The sequence below is a fragment of the Somniosus microcephalus genome, chromosome 4 (assembly GCF_052327205.1).
Source record: "Somniosus microcephalus isolate GS21.2 chromosome 4, FLI_Smic_1.0, whole genome shotgun sequence".
In the NCBI taxonomy this organism is placed as follows: domain Eukaryota; kingdom Metazoa; phylum Chordata; class Chondrichthyes; order Squaliformes; family Somniosidae; genus Somniosus; species Somniosus microcephalus.
The window spans coordinates 323287363-323311490 of record NC_140990.1 but is presented as its reverse complement, the minus strand read 5'-3'; the positions used below and the strand labels follow the sequence as shown (position 1 = coordinate 323311490).

Sequence of the window (24128 nt, the reverse complement as noted above, 5' to 3'; positions counted from 1 at the left end):
GGAATGACGTATGAGGAGAGATTGGGTCGATTAGGCTTATATTCACTAGAGTTTAGAAGAATAAGAGGGGATCTCATTGAAACTTATAAAATTCTAACAGGACTAGACAGACTAGATGCAGAAAGGATGTTCCCGATGGCGGGGGAGTCCAGAACCAGGAGTCACAGTCTAAAGATAAGGGATAAGCCATTTAGGACTGAGATGAGGAGGAATTTCTTCACCCAGAGAGTGGTGAACCTGTGGAATTCTCTACCACAGAAGGCAGTTGAGGTCAATTCATTAAATATATTCAAGAAGGAGTTAGGTATATTTCTTAAGGCTAAGGGGATCAAGGGATATGGGGAGAAAGCAGGGACAGGGTACTGAATTTGGATGATCATTAAATGGCAGGACAGGCTCGAGGGGCTGAATGGCCTACTCCTGCTCCTATCTTCTATGTTTCTATGAAGTCCCTCATCCCTGGAACCATTCTTGTAAATCTTTTCTGCACCCTTAGAAGAGTAAAAATAATACATGAATTTAATATGGTAGCTTTAGGTATAAGCTGCACCTGTGCTGGACTCCGCCAAGGCCAGTCATGATGTGTGAGGAACTTCTGTATGTTGTGTGCTTTCCTCAGCTGAAGCCCCTCCATCCCAGCCTAAAGATGCCCAGGTTTTGGGAGAGGCTGGAATTTCGAGCCTAAGGAAGCCTCTTCGCTCAATTTGAAGGAATTTTATCCCTCAATCACCGTCACGCAAAAAGAAAAGAGATTATCTGGTCATTATCACCTTGCTGTGTGTGGGAACGTGCTGTGCGCAGATTTTATGAGGTATACCGTCATCTCCATGTACTCAACTTGTGCAAATTGGCTGCCGCGTTTCCTTCATTACAACAGCGACTACACTTCAAAAAAGTACTTCGCTGGCTGTAAACTCCTTCGGGGACGTCCTGAGGTCGTGAAAGGCGCTATGGAAATGCAAGTCTTTTCTTTCTTTCTCGATTGTCTCTGCTCGGGGACTCGAAACGTGATCTGGCAACTGCCTGAGCCTCACTCACGGCTTCAGAAGCCTCGAGATTTCCCCAGCCCCCTTTTCTCCGCCCAGCCCACGAGAAATCGCTCGCTTGGAAACTGAAAGTCGCCGCTGGGCTTTCCCGCGCCGCACGGGCCCCCATTTTTTTAAGCTGCAAACCTCCTTTTCCCCTTTCTTTCGCTCCTCCATAGGCCCCTCAGACGGATGACGGTTGGGATGGTTGTGGCCGCGCTGGCCTTCGTGGCGGCGGCCGTTGTGGAGGTCGAAGTGCAGGTACAAGCGACGGGTAGACTCCAACCCGCTCCGTGCGGGTGATCAAAGAACTTTTATCGGCAGCTATCGGCCGGGATCGATTTTTTCTTTTTCCTTTGCAAGCTCCCCCTAGAGTGGCCACTCTTTGCCCAAGTCCGCAAAAACTGGGCAAAGGGGGAAGAGTAGCGGCTGAAGGAGGCGGGAGGGTCGGTAACCGGAGGACACACAGGTTTAAGATAATTAGCAAGAAAGCCCGGGGGGGGGGGCGCGGGCGGGAGGGGGCGGTGGAGATGAGGAGGCATTTTTTTACGCAGCGAGTTGTTATAATCTGGAATGCGCTGCCTGGAAGGGCGTTGGAAGCAGATTCAATAGTAACTTTCAAAAGGGAATCGGAGAAATACTTGAAAAGGAAAAATTTTCAGGGCTCTGGGGAAAGAGCACGGGGGAGTGGGACTAATTGGATAGCTCTACCAAAGAGCCGGCACAGGCACGATGGGCCGAATGGCCTCCTTCTGTTCTGTACCATTCTAAGAAGTCCTCAGTTCTGATGTTTAATTTGCCAATGATGAAAATTAATTGACCTTAATTGTCTATAATCTATGTATCTATCTAAATGTTTTAATAGTGCCTGTCACAGATCAAAGTGACAGAAATATTTTTTTAAATGCAGGAAGAAAGTTAATTATTTCACACCGTAGTTTCGCATCATTTCCACACTGTAATGTGGAGTTAGAAATTTATATCCGATCTGGAGACATCCCTCACCAAACAGCCATCGATCTCTGGTTGACCTCAAGCTCTGCTTACTCGCAGGAATTATACTTCATGGCCGTAAAAGCACAAACAACTCTTTCTCAGCAGCAGAATAATACTTAATGCGGCATAACAGTCTTACTATAAAACAGCATGTCATCCACTTACTGTGAGCAACATTTTGGGATGTTCACAAGTAACCTTAACAATAATAAATAATGAGGTGCTCGAGGAACAGCACCTCATCTTTCGATTAGGCACTTTACAGCCCTCTGGACTCAACATAGAGTTCAACAATTTCAGATCAGAACCTCGGCCCCTATCCTATATATATTTTTTATCCACACTTTTTGTCTGTCATTTTTTCTTCTCTCCCACAGCGCAGCTGTCTTTCATTCTGCCAGCGCAATTTACACTCCATCTGGAGCCATCCTTTGTTTCTGAACCTGTCCCATTACCATCTCCTCTTGCCATGAATATCTCTCAATGTCTCTTAACCTCTCCTGCCTTCTATCCTATCACAGACCTTCCCTTTTGTTCTTTCATCCTCTCCCCTTTCCCCAACCTCTACACTTGCTAAAAAATCTGTTCCATTTCCTGCTCTTTTCCAGCTCTGACGAAAGGTCATTGACCTGAAACGTTAACTCTGTTTCTCTCTCCACGGATGCTGCCCTGACCTGCTGAGTGTCTCCAGCATTTTCTGTTTTCATTTCAGATTTCCAGCATCTGCAGTATTTTCTTTTTGTCTTAACAATTAGCACACTGCCTTCTACACTGTAAAATTAGGGGCGGAGAAAAATAGACTTCCATTTTAAAAATCAGACGGTTTGGGTATTCAGTTGCCATTCTAGAAACTGCCAGATGCCCCAATCCAAAAGCGAACTCGCCCAGTCTGGGTGGCCACTGTAGGTTGGCCAGGCAAACAACACAGAAGCTGTTGGTGTACATAAGAACAATAGGAATAGAAGCAGGGCCCCTCAAAAACCGACTAAGCCGTAGAGAGAATTCCAAAGATTCACCACACCTCTGAGTGAAGAAATTCCTCCTCACCTCAGTCCTAAATGGCCGACCCCTTATCCTGAGACTGTGACCCCCTTATCCTATTGTTAAGTATGTGTATTGTATTGAACAATTAACACAAAGACTTAAACGTATAACTCAAACAGGCCTTTACTGGTTGGAGGTAGGGACTGCACATAGGTCTTTACTTCATGCCCACAGGCGGGAACTGAGGGGGATCAGTACCCACAGTACTATTTATACCCCTATGGCCAGGAGTGGTACTGCGTATCACTACGCCCAACAAGTAGTGCAGTCCTGTCCATAGGTTCAAAGTAGCACACATATTACATACACAACATTCCTCCCTTCCTAGCTTTACAGTCATCTCCCCATTTAACATAACGTAATAACATATATACATATATAACTTCAGGTTTACATAACAGAATAACATAGATACATAGATAACTTCATGTCAAAACAGATCACAGATTCAGTCTCTGCGGAAAACAGTTCACAGATTCAATCTCTGTGGTGTAGTCGGTTCACGTTGCTGGAGTGACTCATTCAATAGTCCTTCCATGGATTTAACAGTTTGAACTTCCAAACTGAATTGGCTCCGTTCGGAGGGACCACGTGTGTGATCTGGTAGAGGTGATAATGGTTCAGATGGGTCATCTTCTGTTTTTACTTTTCCTTTTCTGCTTCTTGGAGACTCTCTGGGCTCCATTGTCAGCTGCCACAGCTGCCAGCTGCATGCGCAGTTCCTCCTTCTCTTCCTCCTGTTTCCGTCGTAGAGCCAGCTTCTCCCGATGTTCCGTAGACTTTTGGTGCTCCTCCATGATTTCTGCACTTTGGGAGTCGAAGTTACAAGCTGGGCAGGACAGGACATCGTAATATTCGGTGTCGTCCTGAGCTAGACCAGTGAGAGGGTCGTCTATTTCCTCCATACCCAGCTGGACATTAGCCAGCTCTTGTTCCAAATCCAGACATCTTTCCTGAAGAGACTTCTTCATGTGTACCTCTGCATCCAGCTTTTTCTGGGCTTTCAGCAAGTCGTTTACTAGTGACCTCATTTGTGATTTTAATACTTCAACTTCCTTTGGAGATTGATTGATCGGACTATGCAATCCCTCTACCGGAGCAGCTGTTTCAGCGGTCTGTTGTTCTACGTTGACGTGAGTCAGCGTACTTTTGGCATCCAAGGGCTGCTCTGTTGCAGTCATCTCAGTCTGTGTTGCCACCTCAGCTCTTCCAATAACCTTTGAGAGCTCCGAACCCCTTTCGTTTGAATATTGAAGTTCATGTTCAAGTTTTTCCCATTTCAGAGTCCTGTCCTTCAGCATATGCAGGAGTTGGCTGACCGTTAACTCCTCTGACATCAGACGTTTTGTGTGCTCCTGCTCCATTTTCTCCATCAGCTGCTGCTGTTGTCTTTCCAGATTCTCCAACTCTATATCAAAGAACTCTTTCGTTGCATTCAACTCTTGCTCAAAACGGCGAAGCATTTGTTCTAATTGCTGTTGTAGTTTGAAATGGAGTTGAGTTGGAGCCCGGTGTCCCTCAGAAATGGGCACATCAGTAGACTTGCCAGACTCAGAATCCACAGTTAAACTATGTTGTTGTTGCTCAGTGGAATTCTGTGCTGAAACTTTGTCTTTTGCACCTGAGTTGGGCTTACCATCATCCGTTCCAGAGTCTGGGCCGACTATCTTCACCGAGTTCTCACTCGTTATTGTTTGTAGGAAATGCCAGTCCATATTCATTTTCCTAATCCACTCCCGTCCTAGTAGTGGAGGACCTCCTTCAGATATCACATATAAGTCCATTATTTGACTGTCTTCGCCCTTGTGGACCACTGCAACCTCTATTTTCCCGATGGGGTACACTCTTTGCCCCGTGTATGTTTTCAATATAATCCCCGTATCCTGTAGGGGAATATGTTGGAATAACTTTCCGTAATCTTTCTTATTTATGACCGTCAATGCCGATCCAGTGTCCAATTCCAGTTTTACTTGGACTCCTTCTATCTGAAGAGTGACCCAAATTGTCTGGAGGTCTGCACCCTTACCAGCGTTGAGTACTCTTAAGCTAGCCAGTTCATTACAGCTAGCGTCTGAATCGGACTCCTGTTCGGCCACCTTGTGTACCTTTGCGTATTTTCCTTGCGGTGACTTCTTGTTGCTGGTCTTCTTCGCTGACCTGCATACTCTAGCTATATGTCCAAGCCTACCACAAGCTCTACATTCTTGGTTTTTAAACCAACACTGGTTCTGATCATGCGTTGTCTTTCCACAACGATAACATTTGCCAGAACTCACACCCAATTTGTGTGCACTGAGCTCCGGTGACCGTAGCTGCATTACTGCCGTGCCTCTCGCTGCGGCTTCGTGTGCTGCTGCCATAGTGACCGCCTTCTCAAGCGTCAGCTCATTCTCCTCGAGCAGTCGCTTTTGTGTATCCTGTTTAAATAAACCACACACAAATTTGTCTCGTAGTGCATCTGTCAATCCCGTTCCAAACTGGCAATATTTCGCTAATTTACGCAATTCCAGCAAATATTCAGCATTGCTTTCATGCTGTAGCTGCCTTCTGTCGTAAAATTTAAATCGTTCCGCTAGCATCAGCGGCGTGGGGTTTAGATGATCTTTCAGGACAGTAACAATCTCATCGAACGTCTTATCCGCCGGTTCATCTGGTGATAACAGGTGTTTCAATTGCCCGTACGTCTTCGCACCCATTAAATTTAATAATGTTAGAGCTTTATCTTGTTCACGAATTTTATTGGCCTTACAATAATTTTTTACTCTTTCAACATATATGGCCCAATCTTCGAGGTCACTATCAAAGGTGCTAATATTCCCGTGTTTAGGCATTGTAGATTTGCAATTTCTCAGATTTTATTTTCTTTACTTGTTATCAAAGATGGCGGCTTCCCGCTCTTGCCGTCGTCCTCCGCCCACAAAATGGCGGTTTTCCCGCGCTTGGCGGTCTTCACCCGTCCCCCGACGCCGTCTCCCTTCAGCCCTCGAGTGCGGCCCTTATCTTCGCCGCGATCGATAGCCCGCGCTGTGCACCGCGACTCTCGCACCTTGAGCTTCTGCAGCCGCCGCGCCTTTCAGTCCGAGTGCGGCTCTTATCTTTGGTCCCGATCGCTGGCCCGGCTGCGCCCCTCACTTCAAAGCGGCCCGGCCCTTATCTGCCGATCGCTATCGCCCTACCTCTCTCTCTTCCCCAGTCCTGTCTTTACTCCGGTTCACAAGCTGATGGAGGCTTCAGGGTCCTAATGCCTGTCTCTTCCAGTCGCTGGAAGCTGTCAGGATTTCTGCTGCCCTTCAGTTTTGAGTGGGGTGTTGAGGATTGAAACCTCTCTTCAACGTCCTGTCTTTGGACGAAGCCGCCTGGAATAACTGCCGCAGGGTAAGAGCCTGACTCGTCGCCAGTGTTAAGTATGTGTATTGTATTGAACAATTAACACAAAGACTTAAACGTATAACTCAAACAGGCCTTTACTGGTTGGAGGTAGGGACTGCACATAGGTCTTTACTTCATGCCCACAGGCGGGAACTGAGGGGGATCAGTACCCACAGTACTATTTATACCCCTATGGCCAGGAGTGGTACTGCGTATCACTACGCCCAACAAGTAGTGCAGTCCTGTCCATAGGTTCAAAGTAGCACACATATTACATACACAACACCTATGACCCCCTAGTCCTAGATTCTCTGGCCTTCCCCCATTAGCAGGATGCGGCATGAGGGGAGGTGTGCGGCGTGGTGGACAAGCAATCATAAAATGGCGCTGGTAGAATTTTGTTTTCGCCTGAGTATCACGCAGCCCTCAGCTGACAATCCCAAACCAGATCAGGACACGAAAACAGATATTTTTTTAGTTATTATTAATTCTCAGGATGTGATGGCAAGGCCAGCATTTATTGCCCATCCCTAGTTGTCCTGAGTAGCGGTTTGATACAACTGAGTGGCTTGCTAGGCTATTTCAGAGGACAGTTAAGAGTCAACCACATTGGATGGGACTGGAGTCACGTATAGGCCAGACCGGGTAAGATTGGCAGGTTTCCTTCCATAAAGAAGATTAGTGAACCAGATGGGTTTCTATGACAGTCCGACAAAGTCATGGTCACTTTTACTGGACATGGACCATGTACCATGTACAGCAGGCACTTCAAAGCACTGGCGAGGTACCACCAACGCTGCCTCCGCAAGATCCTGCAAATCCATTGGCAGGATAGGCGCACCAACGTCAGTGTTCTTGCTCAGGCCAATATCCCCAGCATCGAAGCTTTGACCACGCTCGATCAACTCTGATGGGCGGGTCACATTGTCCGCATGCCCGATACGAGACTCCCAAAACAAGTGCTCTACTCGGAGCTCCGGCACGGCAAGAGAGCCTCAGGTGGGCAGAGGAAATGCTTCAAGGACACCCTCAAAGCCTCCTTGAAAAGTGTAACATCCCCATCGACACCTGGGAATCCCTGGTCCAAGACCACTCAAAGTGGAGGAGAAGCATCCGGGAAGGCACCCAACACCTCGAGTCTCTTCGCCGGGAGCAAGCGGAAGCCAAGCGCAAGGAGCGCACGTCAACCCAAGCACCCCACCCACCCACCCCTTCAACCACCATCTACCCCACCTGTGACAGAGACTGTAGGTCCCGCATTGGACTCATCAGTCACCTGAGAACTCATTTTTAATGTGGAAGCATGTCATCCTCGGTTCCGAGGGACTGCCTAAGAAGAAGGTCACTTTTACTACCAGAAGTTTATTTCCAGAATTTGTAACTGAATTCAGGTTCTTAAGCTGCCGTGGTGGGATTTGAACTCACGTGCTGCTGGATCATAAATCCAAGCTTCTCTACACCACATTACCGTACCCACATTTTACATTGCATTGCAAAAAGAAACCAATCAGTCAGGTTTGAAAGAAAACAGAGAGTCGGGATGAATGGGTTATTTTTCAGGTTGGCAAACTAACTAGTGGGGTGCCACAGTGCTGGGGCCTCAACTATTTACAATCTATAATAATGATTTGGATGAAGGGACCGAGTGTACTGTAGTCAAATTTGCTGATGATACAAAGATAGGTGGGAAAGCAAGTTGTGAGGAGGACACAGAGTCTGCAAAGGGATATAGATCGGTTAAGTGAGTGGGCAAACATTTGGCAGATGGAGTATAATGTGGGAAAATGTGAGGTTATCCACTTTGGTAGGAAGAATAAAAAAGCAAATTATTATTTAAATGGAGAGAGACTACAAAATGCTGCGGTACAGCGGGATCGGGAGGCCCTCGTACATGAAACACAGAACATTAGTATGCAGGTACAGCAAGTAATTAGAGTCATAGAGTTATACAGCACAGAAAGAGGCCCTTCGGCCCATCGTGTCTGCGCCGTCCATCAAGCCCTGTCTAATCTAATCCCATTTTCCAGCATTTGGTCCATAGCCTTGTATGCAATGGCATTTCAAGTGCTCATCCAAATGCTTCTTGAATGTTGTGAGGGTTCCTGCCTCTACCACCCTTTCAGGCATTGAGTTCCACATTCCAACCACCCTCTGGGTGAAAAAGTTCCTCCTCAAATCCCCTCCAAACCTCCTGCCCCTTACCTTGAATCTATGCCCCCTTGTTACTGACCCCCCTACTAAGGGGAAAAGTTCCTCTTTATCTACCCTATCTATGCCCCTCATCATTTTGTACACCTCAATCAGGTCCCCCCTCAGCCTTCTTTGCTCCAAGGAAAACAACCCCAGCCTGTTTAGTCTTTCTTCATAGCTGAGGCGCTCCATCCCAGGTAACATCCTGGTGAATCTTCTCTGCACCCTCTCCAAAGCAATCACATCCTTCCTATAGTGAGGCGACCAGAACTGCACACAGTACTCCAGCTGTGGCCTTACCAGCGTTTTGTACAGCTCCATCATAACCTCCCTGCTCTTATATTCTATGCCTCGGCTAATGAAGGCAAGTATCCCATATGCCTTTTTAACCACCTTATCTACCTGATCCGCTGCCTTCAGGGATCTATGTACATGTACACCAAGGTCCCTCTGACCCTCTGTGCTTCCTAGGGCCCTACCACTCATTGTGTATTCCCTTGCCTTATTTGTCCGTCCAAAATGCATCACCTCGCACTTTTCAGGGTTAAATTCCATTTGCCACTTTTCCGCCCATCTGACCAACCCGTTAATATCGTCCTGTAGCCTGAGGCTTTCCTCCTCGCAATTTACCACCCCACCAATTTTCGTGTCATCTGCGAACTTACTGATCATACCTTTTACATTCTCATCCAAATCATTTATGTAGATCACAAACAGCAAGGGACCCAGCACCGATCCCTGAGGTACACCACTGGACACAGGCTTCCAGTCACAAAAGCAACCTTCGACCATCACCCTCTGCCTCCTGCCACTCAGCCAGTTTAGGATCCAACGTGCCAAGGCACCCTGGATCCCATGGGCTCTTAACTTCTTGACCAGTCTCCTATGCGGGACTTTGTCAAAAGCCTTACTGAAGTCCATGTATACCACATCCACAGCATTTCCCTCATCCACACACCTAGTCACCCCCTCGAAAAATTCAATCAGATTGGTCAGACATGATTTACCCTTGACAAAGCCATGCTGACTATCCCCGATTAATCCTTGCCTCTACAAGTGGAGACTAATTTTGTCCCTCAGAATTTTTTCCAATAATTTCCCTACCACAGATGTTAGACTCACTGGCCTGTAATTCCCTGGTTTATCCCTGCTACCCTTCTTGAATAATGGTACTACGTTAGCTGTTCTCCAGTCCTCTGGTACATCCCCTGTGGCCAGAGAGGTTCTGAAAATTTGTGTCAGAGCCCCTGCAATCTCCTCCTTTGCCTCACACAACAGCCTGGGATACATCTCGTCTGGGAAGGCAAATGGAATGTTGGCCTTTATTGCTAGGGGGGTGAAGTATAAAAGTAGGGAAGTCTTGCTACAACTGTACAGGGCGCTGGTGAGACCACACCTAGAGTACTGCATCCAGTTTTGGTCTCCTTATTTAAGGAGGGATATACTTGCATTGGAGGCAGTTCAGAGAAGGTTCACTCGCTTAATTCCTGAGATGAAGGAGTTGTCTTATGAAGAAAGATTGAGCAGGTAGGGCTCATTGGAGTTTAGAAGAATGAGAGGTGATCTTATTGAAATATGTAAGATTCTGAGGGGGTTTGACAGGGTAGATGCTGAGAGGATGTTTCCCCTCGTGGGGGAATCTAGAACTAGGGGTATAGTTTCAGGATAAGGGGGCACACATTTAAAACGGAGATGAGGAGGAATTTCTTCTCTCAGAGGGTCGTGAATCTTTGGAATTCTCTACCCCAGAGAGTTGTGGAGGCGGAGTCATTGAATATATTCAAGACAGATTTTTGAACTACAGGGGAGTCAAGGGTTATGGGGAGCGGGCAGGAAAGTGGAGTTGAGGCCAAGATCAGATCAGCCAGGCTCGAGGGGCCAAATGGCCTACTCCTGCTCCTATGTCTTATCTATCTATCTATATCTATTATTTATTTATATTTATATCTATATATAAAGCGGTTGGTTTGTCTGTCTGTCTGTCTGTCCGCTATACACTCAAAAGTTATAGAGCGTACCTACACGCATGTTATATGAAAAGAAAGCTTATATCATTAGGGGAGTCTAATACGCGTATTTACATTTTGGTCAGACAAAAATTGTTCGGACAGTATACAAAAAACATTCAAAAATCCGCTCATTAGCGGTTGACCCATCCTACCGCTCATTAGCGTTGAGTGACGTGATGGTGGACCAATCCTACAGTTCAGTAACCTGATGGTTGACCAATCGGTGCGTCACGAGCGGGACCTAATCCTCCAGCCTCCCGAAACTTCGCCGCCATTTTTTTCCCCTGCGTCCCACCGGAGCAGGAGGTGAGTTCGGGTCACTCGGGCCGGGCCTCACAACCACTCGGCCCGACACGCAGACCGGGGGAGCAGCAGCGGCCGCCCGTCAACGGGGAGCGGCAGCGGGCGCCCGTCAACCGCACCGCCCGACACACAGAGCGGGGGAGCGACACCGGCCGGCCGCCAACCGCGCCGCCCTGGAAACTGCCCTGGCAACGCCGGGCCCCCCCAGCTAGTGTTCTATAAAGGACCCCGGTCCAGCAGGCCAGCGGAGCTGGATTTATTTTGCCTTTTTGATTTTTTTTTTAACTATATTGATATCTTTTTACTTTTCAGAAAACTGTGATGCCCGAGCCCACAGCTAAAGAAAGCTACATTCAGTTTCTAAATCTGGCGGATAAAAGCATAAATGTCACTCTCCAAGGACAAGATGGCTTTCCCGTCACCATGGACCCCCTTCAGGTAAATGTCGACACTACCTCACACCCACGCTCTTCCCGCTGCTCCCAGCTTTATGTAAAACTCTGATGGAAAGAGGAAGCTGATAACCTGTTTTTAAAAAGTTTCCATCTTTCCTCCTGTCCTGAAGCCCTGGGTTGTGCTGGGAGTGTCAACAGTGGCTCCGTCGCTAGACCTCTCGCCTCTTGAGTTGGAAGAGTTCGTGTCCCACTCCAGAGACTTGAGCACAAAATTCAGGCTGACACTCCCAGTGCCAGTACTGAGGAAGCGCTGCACTGTCGGATGGTGCCGTCTTTCGGATGAGACGTTAAACCAAGGCCCCGTCTGCCCTCAGGAGAACGTAAAAAGATCTCATGGCACTATTTGGAAGAAGAGCAGGGGCCTGGTGCCTGGCCAATATTTATCCTTCAATCAACAGCACTTAAAAAAAATTATCTGGTTGTTATCACATTGCTGTTTGTGGGATCTCGCTGTGCCCAATTTGGCTGCCGCATTAGTGAAAGTACTTTATTGGCTGTAAAGCGCTTTGGGACTTCCTGAGGTCATGAAAGGTGCTATATAAATGCCAATACTTTGTTTCTTTTGGGGTACAGTTTCCTAGGAAGATAGGAACAGGGGTAGGCCATTTAGCCCATCGAGCCTGCTCCACCGTTCAAGTAGGTCCTGGGGGCCAGGAGGCCTCCAGTACCTCGGCCGTGTCGCTGTTCTTCAGGTGTGAGCCTGGCCAGTGAGTGGCATCAGGGCTGCTCACACATGGAGGGCATCACAGCCAAGCCAGACACACACACACTTTCCAACAGCAATCACTCGATAGCAATTGGAAACCGGTTCCTTAGACAAGTTTCCCCTCCTTAGCCCAGAAGTGCTGAGGCTATCCGTATCACCGCTAACATCTGTCTTGGCCGTGATCAGCTATCTCCACAAACGATCGAACTGGGCACCTCCACATTCAGAAACACTAGAAAACTTTAAACCTATTCCCCGTTGGACGTTTCATGGACAGCTCATGTGCCCTCCCCCGGGAGCTGTGCTACGAGCTCCATTCTTAGTTCAGGATTCTCGCCAGAAGGAGTGTGCTGCAAGACGTCCTGAGGTATTGAATTTGGGGAAGAGCTTCACAAAGGTTTACCTTGAAGGTGCTACCTAGGGTCGATTGGCTCCATTGGGCTAACACGGTTAGTGATACAGCAAATTGCACATTGGCTGAAGAGGGAGCAGACTTGAAATAAACTCGCTTTTTCCCTCCTTCTTATGTTCTTACCTTGGGCTGTACCTGATCTGGGAGACCTCGCTTCACTGCCTCACCCGTATCCACCACAACATATTTCCCTTGATGTTGCCAATTTACATTGTCATCACTGTTCTGTTTATTAAGGTGGCCAGCCTCCCACACATTGCACCCTCCGTAAACTTCAGCTCATCCAAAACCTTGCTGCCCGTATCTTAACTCGCACCAAGTCCCATTTGTCCATCACCCCCTGTGCTTGCAGATCTACATTGGCTTCCAGTCTGGCAATGCCTCGATTTTAATATCCTCAGCCTTGTTTACAAATCCCTCCCTGGCCTCGCCCCTCCCTATCTCTGTAACCTCTACTGCGCTCCTCCGATTCTGGCCTCTTGCATGTCCCCCTGATTTTCATCGATCCAGCATTGGCGGCCGTGCCTTCAGTTGCCTAGGCCCTAAGCTCCCTCCCTAAACCTCTCCGCCTCGCTACCTCTCTCTCCTCCTTTAAGACGTTGCTTAAAACCTACCTTTTTGACCAACCTTTGGCCGCCTAATGTCTCCTGCTTTGGCTCGGTGTCAATTTTTGTCTAATTACGCTCCTGTGAAGCGCCTTGAGATGTTTTACGATGTTTAAGGCGCTATACAAATGAAAGTTGTTGTTGTTAAAACATCGTGCTACAAGAGAAAAGAAACCGGGGATGGGGGATCTTAGCTACAAGGACAGGTTGGAGAAGCTGGATTTGTTTACATTAGAGCAAAGGAGGTTGAGGGGTGATTTGATAGAGGTGTACAAGATTATGACGGGTTTGGATAGGCTAGACGGGGAAAGGCTGTTCCCACTAGTTGTTGGTACAAGGACTAGGGGACATAGATTTAAGGTTTTGGGCAAGAGATACAGGGGGGACGTGAGGAAGAACATTTTTACGCAGCGAGTGGTGATGACCTGGAACTCGCTGCCGACGGAAGTGGTGAAAGCGGAGACACTCAATGTTTTCAAGGGGAGACTGGATAGGCACTTGAGGGAAATAAACTTGCAGGGCTACGGGGATAGAGCGGGGGAATGGGACTGACTGGATTGCTCTACAGAGAGCCGGCATGGACTCGATGGGCCGAATGGCCTCCTTCTGTGCCATTATGGCTCTGTGACTCTATGTTGCCAGGACTGGAGAATTTTAGTTTGGTGGAAGGATAGAGCGGGGGAATGAGACTGACTGGATTGCTCTACAGAGAGCCGGCACGGACTCGATGGGCCGAAAGGCCTCCTTCTGTACCGTTATGTCTCCGTATCTAAATCAAAAATGTCTCTTTCTTTCATAGGATCCAGACAATTACATCAAGTTACAGCTCAATTCTTCAAGTCAGTTATTCAATTTTAATCTTAAGTATGAGAACGTGAGCACAACGTGTAGTGAAAGCATCAATGAAACTTCAGTGTACAGCATACTGCTATACAAAGAGGGCATAACACTGCGGTGCAAACTGGTAAGCAAAACCCATTAGCTGTGGCTCCGTGGGTAGCACTCTCGCCTCTGAGTCAGAAGGTTGTGGGTTTAAGCCCCACTCCAGAGACTTGAGCACAGAAGTCTAGGCTGACACTCCAGTGCAGTGCTGAGGGAGCGCTGCACTGTCAGACGTCTTTCAGATGAGCCGTTTAAACTGAGGACCCCGTCTGCTCTCTCATGTGGATGTACAAGATCCCATGGCACTATTTTGAAGAAGAGCAGGGGAGTTATCCCCGGTGGGCTGGCCTTCAACCAACATTAAAAAAACAGATTAGTATGTGGGAGCTTGTTGTGTGCAAATTGGCTGCTGCGTTTCCTACATTACAACGCTTCAAAAGTATTTCATTGGCTGTAAAGCGCTTTGGGACGTTCTGAGGTCGTGAAAGGCGCCGTATAAATGCAAGTTCTTTCTTTCGGTCTTTTACACTTAGATAAGTGAGTTAGACTAACACCAGAGGTGAATGCTGTAGGAGTTGGACTTTGCACCTCAATGATTGGGTGTCTCCTTTCACACTTTCAGCTAAATGATCGCTCCTGCTCTGTGCGACTCAGTACCTCACTGGGAGGTACAATTACCCGCCACGCCACTGGGGGAGCTACCTTTTATTGCACAGACTCCTGCACCAGTCCACAGGCCGCAACATGTACCAGTGGCTTTCTGTTGAATTGAGGGATCCCCGCATCAAGATTTGCCACAGGAATTTCCTGCTTAAGTTACAGAGGTGTTTGCAGGAAATTCCTGCTGATGGATCTGTTTTTGCACATTTTATTTAGCCAACTGGAGATAGAGCCATGGAACGATACACATAGAAACATAGAAGATAGGAGCAGGAGTAGGCCATTCGGCCCCTCGAGCCTGCTCCGCCATTTAATGAGATCATGGCTGATCATCCAAATTCAGTACCCTGTCCCTGCTTTCTCCCCATATCCCTTGATCCCCTTAGCCTTAAGAAATATATCCAACTCCTTCTTGAATATATTTAATGAATTGGCCTCACCACAGAAGGAGGCCATTCAGCCCATCGTGCCTGTGCCGACTCTTTGAAAGAGTGCTCCAATTAGTCCCACTCCTCCTGTTCTTTCCCCATAGCCCTACAAATTTTTCTCTTCAAGTATTTAGCCAATTCTCTTTTGAAAGTTACTATTGAATCTGCTTCTACCCTTTCAGGCAGCGCGTTCCAGATCACAACAACTCGCTGCGTAAGAAAAATTCACCTCATCTCCGCTCTTCTTCTGACAATTATCTTCAATCTGTGTCCTCTGGTTACCGATCCTCCTGCCACTGGAAACAGTTTCTCCTTATTTACTCTATCAAAACTCTTCATGATTTTGAACACCTCTATCAAACATCCCCTTAACCTTCCCTACCCTAAGGAGAACAACCCCAGCTTCTCTAGTCTCTTCGTGTAACTGAAGTCCTTCATCCCTGGTACCATTCTGGTAAAATCTCCTCCGCACCCTCTCGAAAGCCTTGACATCCTTCCTAAAGTGTGGTGCCCAGAATTGGACACAGTACTCCAGCTGAGGCCTAACCAGTGATTTATAAAGGTGTATAATGATAGTCGATCCTTCCATTCACTGCCATCCTCCAATATCTCTGTCACAACATTTATTTTATTGGTACTACTATGTCAGTGTTCCTCTGAACTTTTCTCCTCCTGATCCTCCTTGGCTCCAACTCCCTACTTCCTACTCTCGGTGTTAGAAACATAGAAGCAGGAGTAGGCCATTCGGCCCTGCGAGCCTGCTCCGCCATTCAATATGATCATGGCTGATCTTCTATCTCAATACCATATTCCCGCTCTCTCCCCATACCCCTTGATGCCTTTTGTGTCTAGAAATATATCTATCTCCTTCTTAAATATATTCAGTGACTTTGTCTCCACAGCCTTCTGTGGTAGAGAATTCCACAGGTTCACCACCCTCTGAGTGAAGAAATTTCTCCTCATTTCAGTCCTAAATGTCCTACCCCGTATCCTGAGACTGTGACCCCTGGTTCTAGACCCCCCAGCCAGGGGAAACATCCTCCCTGCATCCAGTCTGTCTAGCCCTGTCAGAATTTTATACGTTCCAATGAGATCCCCTCTCATTCTTCTGAACTCTAGTGAATACAGGCCTAGTCGACCCAATCTCTCCTCATACGACAGTCCTGCCATCCCAGGAATCAGTCTGGTGAACCTTTGCTGCACTCCCTCTATGGCAAGTATATCCTTTCTTAGGTAAGGAGACCAAAACTGCACACAGTACTCCAGGTGTGGTCTCACCAAGGCCCTGTATAACTGTAGTAAGACATCCTTGCTCCTGTACTCAAATCCTCTTGCAGTGAAGGCCAACATACCATTTGCCTTCCTAACTGCTTGCTGCACCTGCATGTTTGCTTTCAGTGACTGGTGTACAAGGACACCCAGATCCCTTTGTACATCAACATTTCCCAATCTATCACCATTTAAATAATACTCTGCCTTTCTGTTTTTCCTACCAAAGTGGATAACTTCACATTTATCCGCATTATACTGCATCTACCATGTATTTGCCCACTCACTCAACTTGTCTAAATCGCCTTGAAGCCTCTTTGCATCCTCCTCACAACTCACAATCCCACCTAGTTTCGTGTCGTCAGCAAACTTGGAAATATTACCTTTGGTTCCCTCATCCAAATCATTGATATATATTGTGAATAGCAGGGGCCCAAGCACTGATCCCTGCGGTACCCCACTAGTCACCACCTGCCACCCTGAAAAAGACCCATTTATTCCTACTCTCTGTTTCCTGTCTGTTAACCAATTTTCAATCCATGCCAGTATATTACCCCCAATCCCATGTGCTTTAATTTTGCACACTAACCTCTTATGTGCAACTTTATCAAAGGCCTTCTGAAAATCCAAATACACCACATCCACTGGTTTTCCCTTATCTATTCTACCAGTTACATCCTCAAAAAAAACTCCAGTAGGTTTGTCAAACATGATTTCCCTTTCATAAATCCACGTTGACTTTGTCTAATCCCGTTGATATTTTCTAAGTGTCCTGTTATCGCATCCTTTATAATAGACTCTAGCATTTTCCCTGCTACTGATGTATTCTCACTGTGTTGAAATCAAGCACCATTGCACTGTGTCCTACTCTAACTCATTGCCCGCCAAGACTCTAGCTGTGTCAGCTGTGGCTCAGTGGGTAGCACTCTCCCCTCTGGGTCAGAAGGTTGTGGGCTCAAGTTCCACTCCGAGAGACTTGAGCACAAAAATCTAGCTTGACACTCCAGTGTGGTACTGAGGGAGTGCTGCACGGTCGGAGGTGCCGTCTTTTAGATGAGACGTTAAACCGAGGCCCCGTCTGCCCTCTCGGGTGGACGTAAAAGATCTCACGGTGCTATTTCGAAGAAGAGCAGGGGAGTTCACCCCAGTGATCTTGTCAACATTTTTCCCTCAACCAAAAGCACTAAAACAGATTATCTGGTCATTATCACATTGCTGTTTGTGGGAGTTTGCTGTGCGCAAATTGGCTGCCGCGTTTCCTACATTACAACAGTGACAACACTTCAAAAAGTACTTCACTGGCTGTAAAGCGCTTTGGGATGCCCTGAGGTCATGAAATCCGCTGTAGAAATACACGTTCTTGTCTTCCTAAACTCCCGATAAATGTAACAACCTTTGCATTCAGCTGGAAGATGAAAAGTCAAAACCACAGAAGGGAAAAGCCACCATGAGGTAGGACATTGCCTTGTTGATTTCCTCAAACTCCTTCTTGTCAGCAAAAAAAAATTCTGCTTCCTGCTCACTGCCTGATGTCTATCTACAGAATCGTAAATGCCTACAGCGAGGATATAAATGTTACCCTCGGTGACTTGAACTTTGGGACAGTCGGCAAGAACTACGGCAGCTCTCTGTATGAAATCCTGGATAGAGGACAGTAAGTGGAGGTTTGTTTCTGAAGTATTTCGCAGGGATGTGTGGCTGAGATGCCACGTCTCCTATGAATGGTGGGCCTGGATCATTACAAACAGCACTAAGTCCTCATCTATATATTGTGGGTGTGTTGGTGTAGTGTTTGTGGTTAGTGGACGAGCAATCCAGCAGTTGTGTGTTCAAGTCCTGACGTAAGAAAACTACTAGGCACTTGGTCTAAGCGTTAAACAAAGCTTTAATCAACTGTTTTACAACATGGAGATCTAGTTGTGTCCTTCACTAGTTCCTGTTAAGAATGTCCTGTGCAAGCTGGGCCCGTGCCCGAGTATTTATACTCTCCCTGGGCAGCGCCACCCGCAGGTCGCTCAGTCCCACCACAGCGAGCTGTGAAACTGAACTTAACAAATCCTCCTCCAGCCCTCCAAGATATCTGCGCTCCTCCAATTCTGGCCACTTGTGCATCCCCCAGTTTTCATCACTCCACCGTTAGCGGCCGTGCCTTCAGCTACCTGGGCCCGAAGCTCTGGAATTCCCTCCCTAAACCTCTCCTCCTTTAAGACGCTCCTTAAAACCTACCTCTTTGACCAAGCTTTTGGTCGTCTGTCCTAATATCTCCTCATGTGGCTCGGTGTCACATTTTTGTCTGATAATCGCTCCTGTGCAGCACCTTGGGGCCATTTTATAATATTAAAGGCAGTTAAGGGGTGATTTGATGGAGGTTTTTAGGATTTTGAAAGGAATGGATGGGGTAGATAGAGAGAAACCTTTTCCGCTGGTGGGGGAGTCTAGGACAAAGGGGACATAACCTTAAAATCAGAGCTAGGCCATGCAGGAGAGAAGTTAGGAAACATATCTTCATGCCAAGGGTGGTAGAAGTGTGGAACTTTCCCCACAAAAAGCAGCAGATGCTAATTCAATTAATAATTTTAAATCTGAGATCAATAGATTTTTGCTAGACAATGGTATAAAAGTATATTGAACCAAGGCAGGTGGATGGAGTAAACAAACAGATCAGCCATGACCTCATTGAATGGCGGATCAGGCTCGAGGGGCTGAATGGCCTACTCATGTTCCTATGCTATATCAATGCAAGTTCAAGTTGTTGTTGTTGGTAATTTGCAGGGAAATGTGACCAGGGAAACTGCCAGATTGTCATAAGCACTCAATCACTTCACTGCTGACCTTTGAGGAGGGAACCTAAGTGGTCTGGCCTACCTGTGTCTCCATTCCACACCATTTAATTGACTCTTCACAAGGATAATATCAGAACTGAGAGGACATACTTATCAGGAAAGGCCGAACAGGCGGGGGCTCTTTTCTCTAGAATAGAGATGGTTGAGGGGTGACCTGATAGAGGTCTTTAAGATTTTAATCAAAAGGGTTTGATAGGGTAGACGTAGAGAAGATGTTTCCACTTGTAGGAGAGCCCAAATCTAGAGGCCATAAATACAAGATAGTCACTAATAAATCCAATGGGGAATTCAGGAGAAACTTCTTCGCCCAAAGAGTGGTCAGAATGTGGAACTCGCTACCACGTGGAGTGGTTGAGGCGAGGAGCATTGTTGCATTTAAGGGGCAGCTAGATAAGCACATGAGGGAGACAGGAATAGAAGGATATGCTGACAGGGTGAGATGAAGTAGGGTGGGTGGAGGCTCGACTGGAGCAGAAATACCGGCACGGACCAGTTGGGCCGAATGGTCTGTTTCTGTGCTGTAGACTCGATGTAACTCGATGTGACTCTTGCTGCCCTCTGAAGTGACCTAGCAAGCCACTCAATTTGTAAAGCCAATAGAAGGCCCACCACCACCGTCTCAGGACAACTAGGGATGAGCAATAAGTGTGGCACACAAACAAACAATTATATGCTGCAGCGAAAAGGAGTATTTTTAAAGAAAAGTACATAACGTCAGAACTTGTACCTCCGTGTCGGTGTCAGCCTTGGCTCCAACGGCTTGAGCACATAATCCAGGCTGACACTCCCAGTGCCAGCACCGAGGGAGTGCTGCACTGTCAGAGGTGCCGTCTTTCGGATGAGAGATGTTAAACCCAGGCCCCGTCTGCCCTCTCAGGTGGACGTAAAAGATACCACGGCACTATTTGAAAAAGAGCAAAGGAGTCCCTCCCCGGTGTCCTGACCAATATTTATGCCTCAACCAACATCATTAAAACAGATTATCTGGTCATATATCTCATTATGGGTTTGTGGGAGCTTGCTGTGTGCAAATTGGCAACGCGTTTCCCTATATTACAACAGTGACTCCACTTCAAAAGTACTTCAGTGGCTGTAAATCGCTTTGAGATGTCCTGAGGTTGTGAAAGGCGTTATATAAATGCAAGATCTTTCCTTTCAAATTGAGATTCTTTTTATTTTTATCCACTTCTTGAAGTTCTCGTCCACTCTGCATCCTTCTCAGGGTGAGTAGTTGGTCCCCCTGTTCGCTCAGTTGCTCTACCGCTCTGTGACGATGCTGGAAAGTGCAACAAAAAAAAAGCAACAGAGAAACAAGAGGTTTCGAGGTGACCGCCTCGCAAGACCCTGTGTGACCCTTAGTGCTATGCCAGTCCTGTGAAGCGCCTTGGGATGTTTTACTACGTTAAAGGTGCTATGTAAATACAAGTTGTTGCTGTTGGTTGCTTGCTGGCACCAGCTACGGAGCAATGCAAAGTAAAGGCGTTTACAGCCTTGGCCTCCTCTCTCGCTCTTCACACAAGGCCACAACCTCCTATTCTCTTCCCTTTCCACACTGAATGAGATAAATTCTTGGGTGCATTAGAGTGGCATCTTAACATCTAGAAAATGGATGCGTAACATTGAAACGTTACTGGGGATAAAATCTAACACGATTGTCTTCAAAGACAAATGGCTGTTATTTGGCACAACGTGAAGTAAGGGAGCCGCGTAGGATCCGAGTCCATGGTGGGTGTAGTGGCGCTTCTTAGTTTCCAAACAGGCAGGCCACTGAGCTGTGGGGCCTTTAACAACGAGTAGACGCGTGTCGAAATAAAACGTTCCCAAACGTAGCTTTGTCTTTTAAACTGTTTACTATAACACTTAACAAACGGAATTACAAAGCAAACACGTATAAACGAACACGGTCAAAAACTGTACTGCTCCAAACCTCACAGCTTCTGCCTCTTTCACCACGTGCAGTTTAAAACTGTAAGATGGCTGCACCCATGTGTGGCTTAGGGACTGTTCCATTGTGGCAAGAATGAAGGGGGTGTCGGACTATACTACTGGAGCAAGAAAATAGGGGGTTTCTTAATACAATAAGTCGTTCAGGTAAATTAACTGTATTATGCCATTTAGCCACTATTTTAAAGTATTTTCTTAAGCTTTTATGGCTCTTACAGTGGGGCTCTATCAGGACCAGCTGCCATCTTTGTAAAAGAGATGGGCAGATCCTAATCTGAAATGGTCCTCGGCATTGCACCCTTGACCTACGTTTGGACGGGAGCTTCCAGCGGCTGCTCCGAACCCAACGAGAATCTTGAGCGGGGCTGGAACTAGACGGAAGTAACATGGACCTGATTTAGCTCCCCACTGTGCCTTGCCTGTGCCCAGTTTTGGAGTGTTAATGGAATGAAAATCAATCAGGCCCTTGTCTCTCTTTCATTGCTTCAGCTTTCTCGCTGATTTCAGATTGCATCATTTTCATCTAAAGGAAAGTGTAAGAGCCATAAACCAACTGGAAAAATGAAGATAATTGATCGTCTCATGGAAGATAATGCTAATATTAAGAAAGCTGAAGACATGATGTATTACGATTTCTCCAAGCTGCATGAAGAATTTAATATACTCAATGAAGATGTATTAGCACTTCTGTCTGAAGAAGAGGGAAACACTGATCAGCACGACTGGTTTGATCTTAAATCAACCAGCATTAAGGACTATATCAAGGCCACGGAGCAGTGGATGTTAAAAATTCGTCAAGATGCTGATACAGCAGAGAAAGATAAGGTTGACGATGAAGTCGGACCAGACGATAGCATTTCAGAGACTTCCGCCAGACCGAGCAAAAATCGAAAAGAAGGTAGCTCTGTTTCTGGACGCAGGTCAGTCGCTTCTACCACAAGCTCGGCGCGACGCATGAGAGCGGAGGCTGAACGGGCGGCGTTGATGGCGCGCGCAGCATCTTTAGATGAGAAGCAAGCTCTTGAACGGGAAGAGGCCCAACTGCAGGTCCAAGAGGCCCAACTGCAGGCCCAACTGCAGGCCCAACTGCAGGCCCAAGTGCAGGCCCAGCGGGCCCAGGTGCAGGCAAAGAAAGAACGGCTGGAGATGAAAACAGCTATCGAGGTCTCAGACGCCAGGTTGAGTGCGTACGAAGATTATGAAGGCTCACGGGACGGCGGGAGCCACTGCCAGTCAACGTTGCCACATAGAGTTGGATCCAGGGCACCTTCAAGAGTTACAACAGAGCCCGAAAGCAATCCCCCGGCATTACAGCGTGGAAGAGTGGCCTCTCCACTAACAGGAGCACGTGATGCTACCCCAGACGTCAGACGGTCTAGACTAGACCCTGCTGATGACCACCAGAGGCCTGAAGACACAGGGAGAAGCCTATACCGAGTGATGCAACGTCAGAACGAAATTACAGAGATGCTTGTAAAACAACAGAATCTGTTTCGACTCCCTCAAAGAGACACACCAGTGTTCCAAGGCGACCCACTCAAGTATAAGCCCTTCATCAGATCCTTTGAACAAGCCATTGACTCCAAGACAGAGAGCAGCAGTGATAAGTTGTACTACCTGGGACAGTACACCAGTGGTAAACCACAAGACCTGGTCAGAAGCTGTGAACACATGAGACCGGACCGGGGATACATAGAAGCCAGGAAGTTGCTGCAGGAGCACTATGGTAATGAGCTGAAGATAGCCACTGCATATATCGAAAAGGCTACCAAGTGGCCACAGATCAGATCGGAAGACGGAGAGGCATTGAACGCATATGTTCTCTTCCTCATAGGATGTCGCAACACCATGGAGGATGTTGAATTCATGGAAGAGATGGACAATCCTACGACTATGAGAATCGTCATCTCTAAGCTTCCTTACAGGATGAGAGAACAATGGAGAAGAACAGCCTTTGAGATATTGGAGAGACGGAAAAGTAGAGCCAGGTTTGCAGACTTAGTGAATTTCATAGACAAACAGGCTAAAATTGCTAGGGACCCATTGTTTGGAAACATCCAGGATGTCAGCCCGACCACCGATGGAAGAGTGAAAGCCAAGCCTGCTGAATCAAAGACTCTCAGGAAAGGTGGTTCCAGGGGAAGCAGCTTTGCAACTATCGTCACTCAGGCCGAGGAAGAAAGGCCCCAGAACTCATCTCCCAAAAAGAGCAGCACAGTGACACCTGCTAATGCCTTTCAGAAGCCATGCTTATTCTGCCAGAAGAATCATACATTGGATTTCTGCAGTGACATCAAAGCACAGCCACATAAGGACAGAATCGAATTCCTGAAGTACAACGGCCTATGTTTTGGATGTCTCTCTCAGGGGCACCTGAGTAGAAACTGTAAGCAAAGAACAACATGCAGAGAGTGCACTCGGAAACATCCCAGTCTGCTGCATATCCATAAAGAAGAACAAGTCTCTAAGAAGAGTGAAGAAAACAATACCGACGAGAAGGTTGTTTCAAGTGCTCTGGTGTCGCTAGAACCAGAGACTTGTGGACTCACTGGGGCCGGTGACAGTGACTGTATTCTTGCCATCGTACCAGTAAGGATCAAGTCTAAGAGGAGTGAGAAGGTTGTGGAGACTTACGCCTTCATGGATCCAGGTAGTTCAGCAACGTTCTGCACAGAATCACTCATGCGACAGCTGAACGTTAGAGGCAGAAGAACAGAAATCCTATTACGCACCATGGGTCATGAGAAGTCAATGCAAAGCTATATCCTGTCAGACCTAGAAGTGTGTGGACTTGAAGAGAAGGACTTCATAGACCTGCCTAATGTTTTCACACAGAGGGAGATTCCTGTTAGAATAGGGAACCTAGCCCTGCAGAAGGATGTGGATAGATGGCCCTACCTAGAAAAGGTGCGTCTCCCATACATTGAAGCAGAAATTGGCCTATTAATTGGAACCAATGCCTACAAAACTATGGAGCCATGGCAGGTG

At 47.1% G+C, this 24128-nt stretch overlaps 1 protein-coding gene across 1 annotated transcript in view; it reads left to right on the top strand.

The window, feature by feature from the left end:
• slc15a2 (solute carrier family 15 member 2) overlaps window positions 1-24128 on the top strand; it is a 129942-nt gene that overhangs the window by 76061 nt on the left and 29753 nt on the right. The window contains exons 15-19 of the mRNA XM_085986848.1: window positions 1205-1286; window positions 11249-11374; window positions 13914-14078; window positions 17759-17805; window positions 17897-18007. Of these exons, the coding sequence (XP_085842974.1) occupies window positions 1205-1286; window positions 11249-11374; window positions 13914-14078; window positions 17759-17805; window positions 17897-18007 (531 nt within the window). The remainder of the gene's footprint in view (window positions 1-1204; window positions 1287-11248; window positions 11375-13913; window positions 14079-17758; window positions 17806-17896; window positions 18008-24128) is intronic.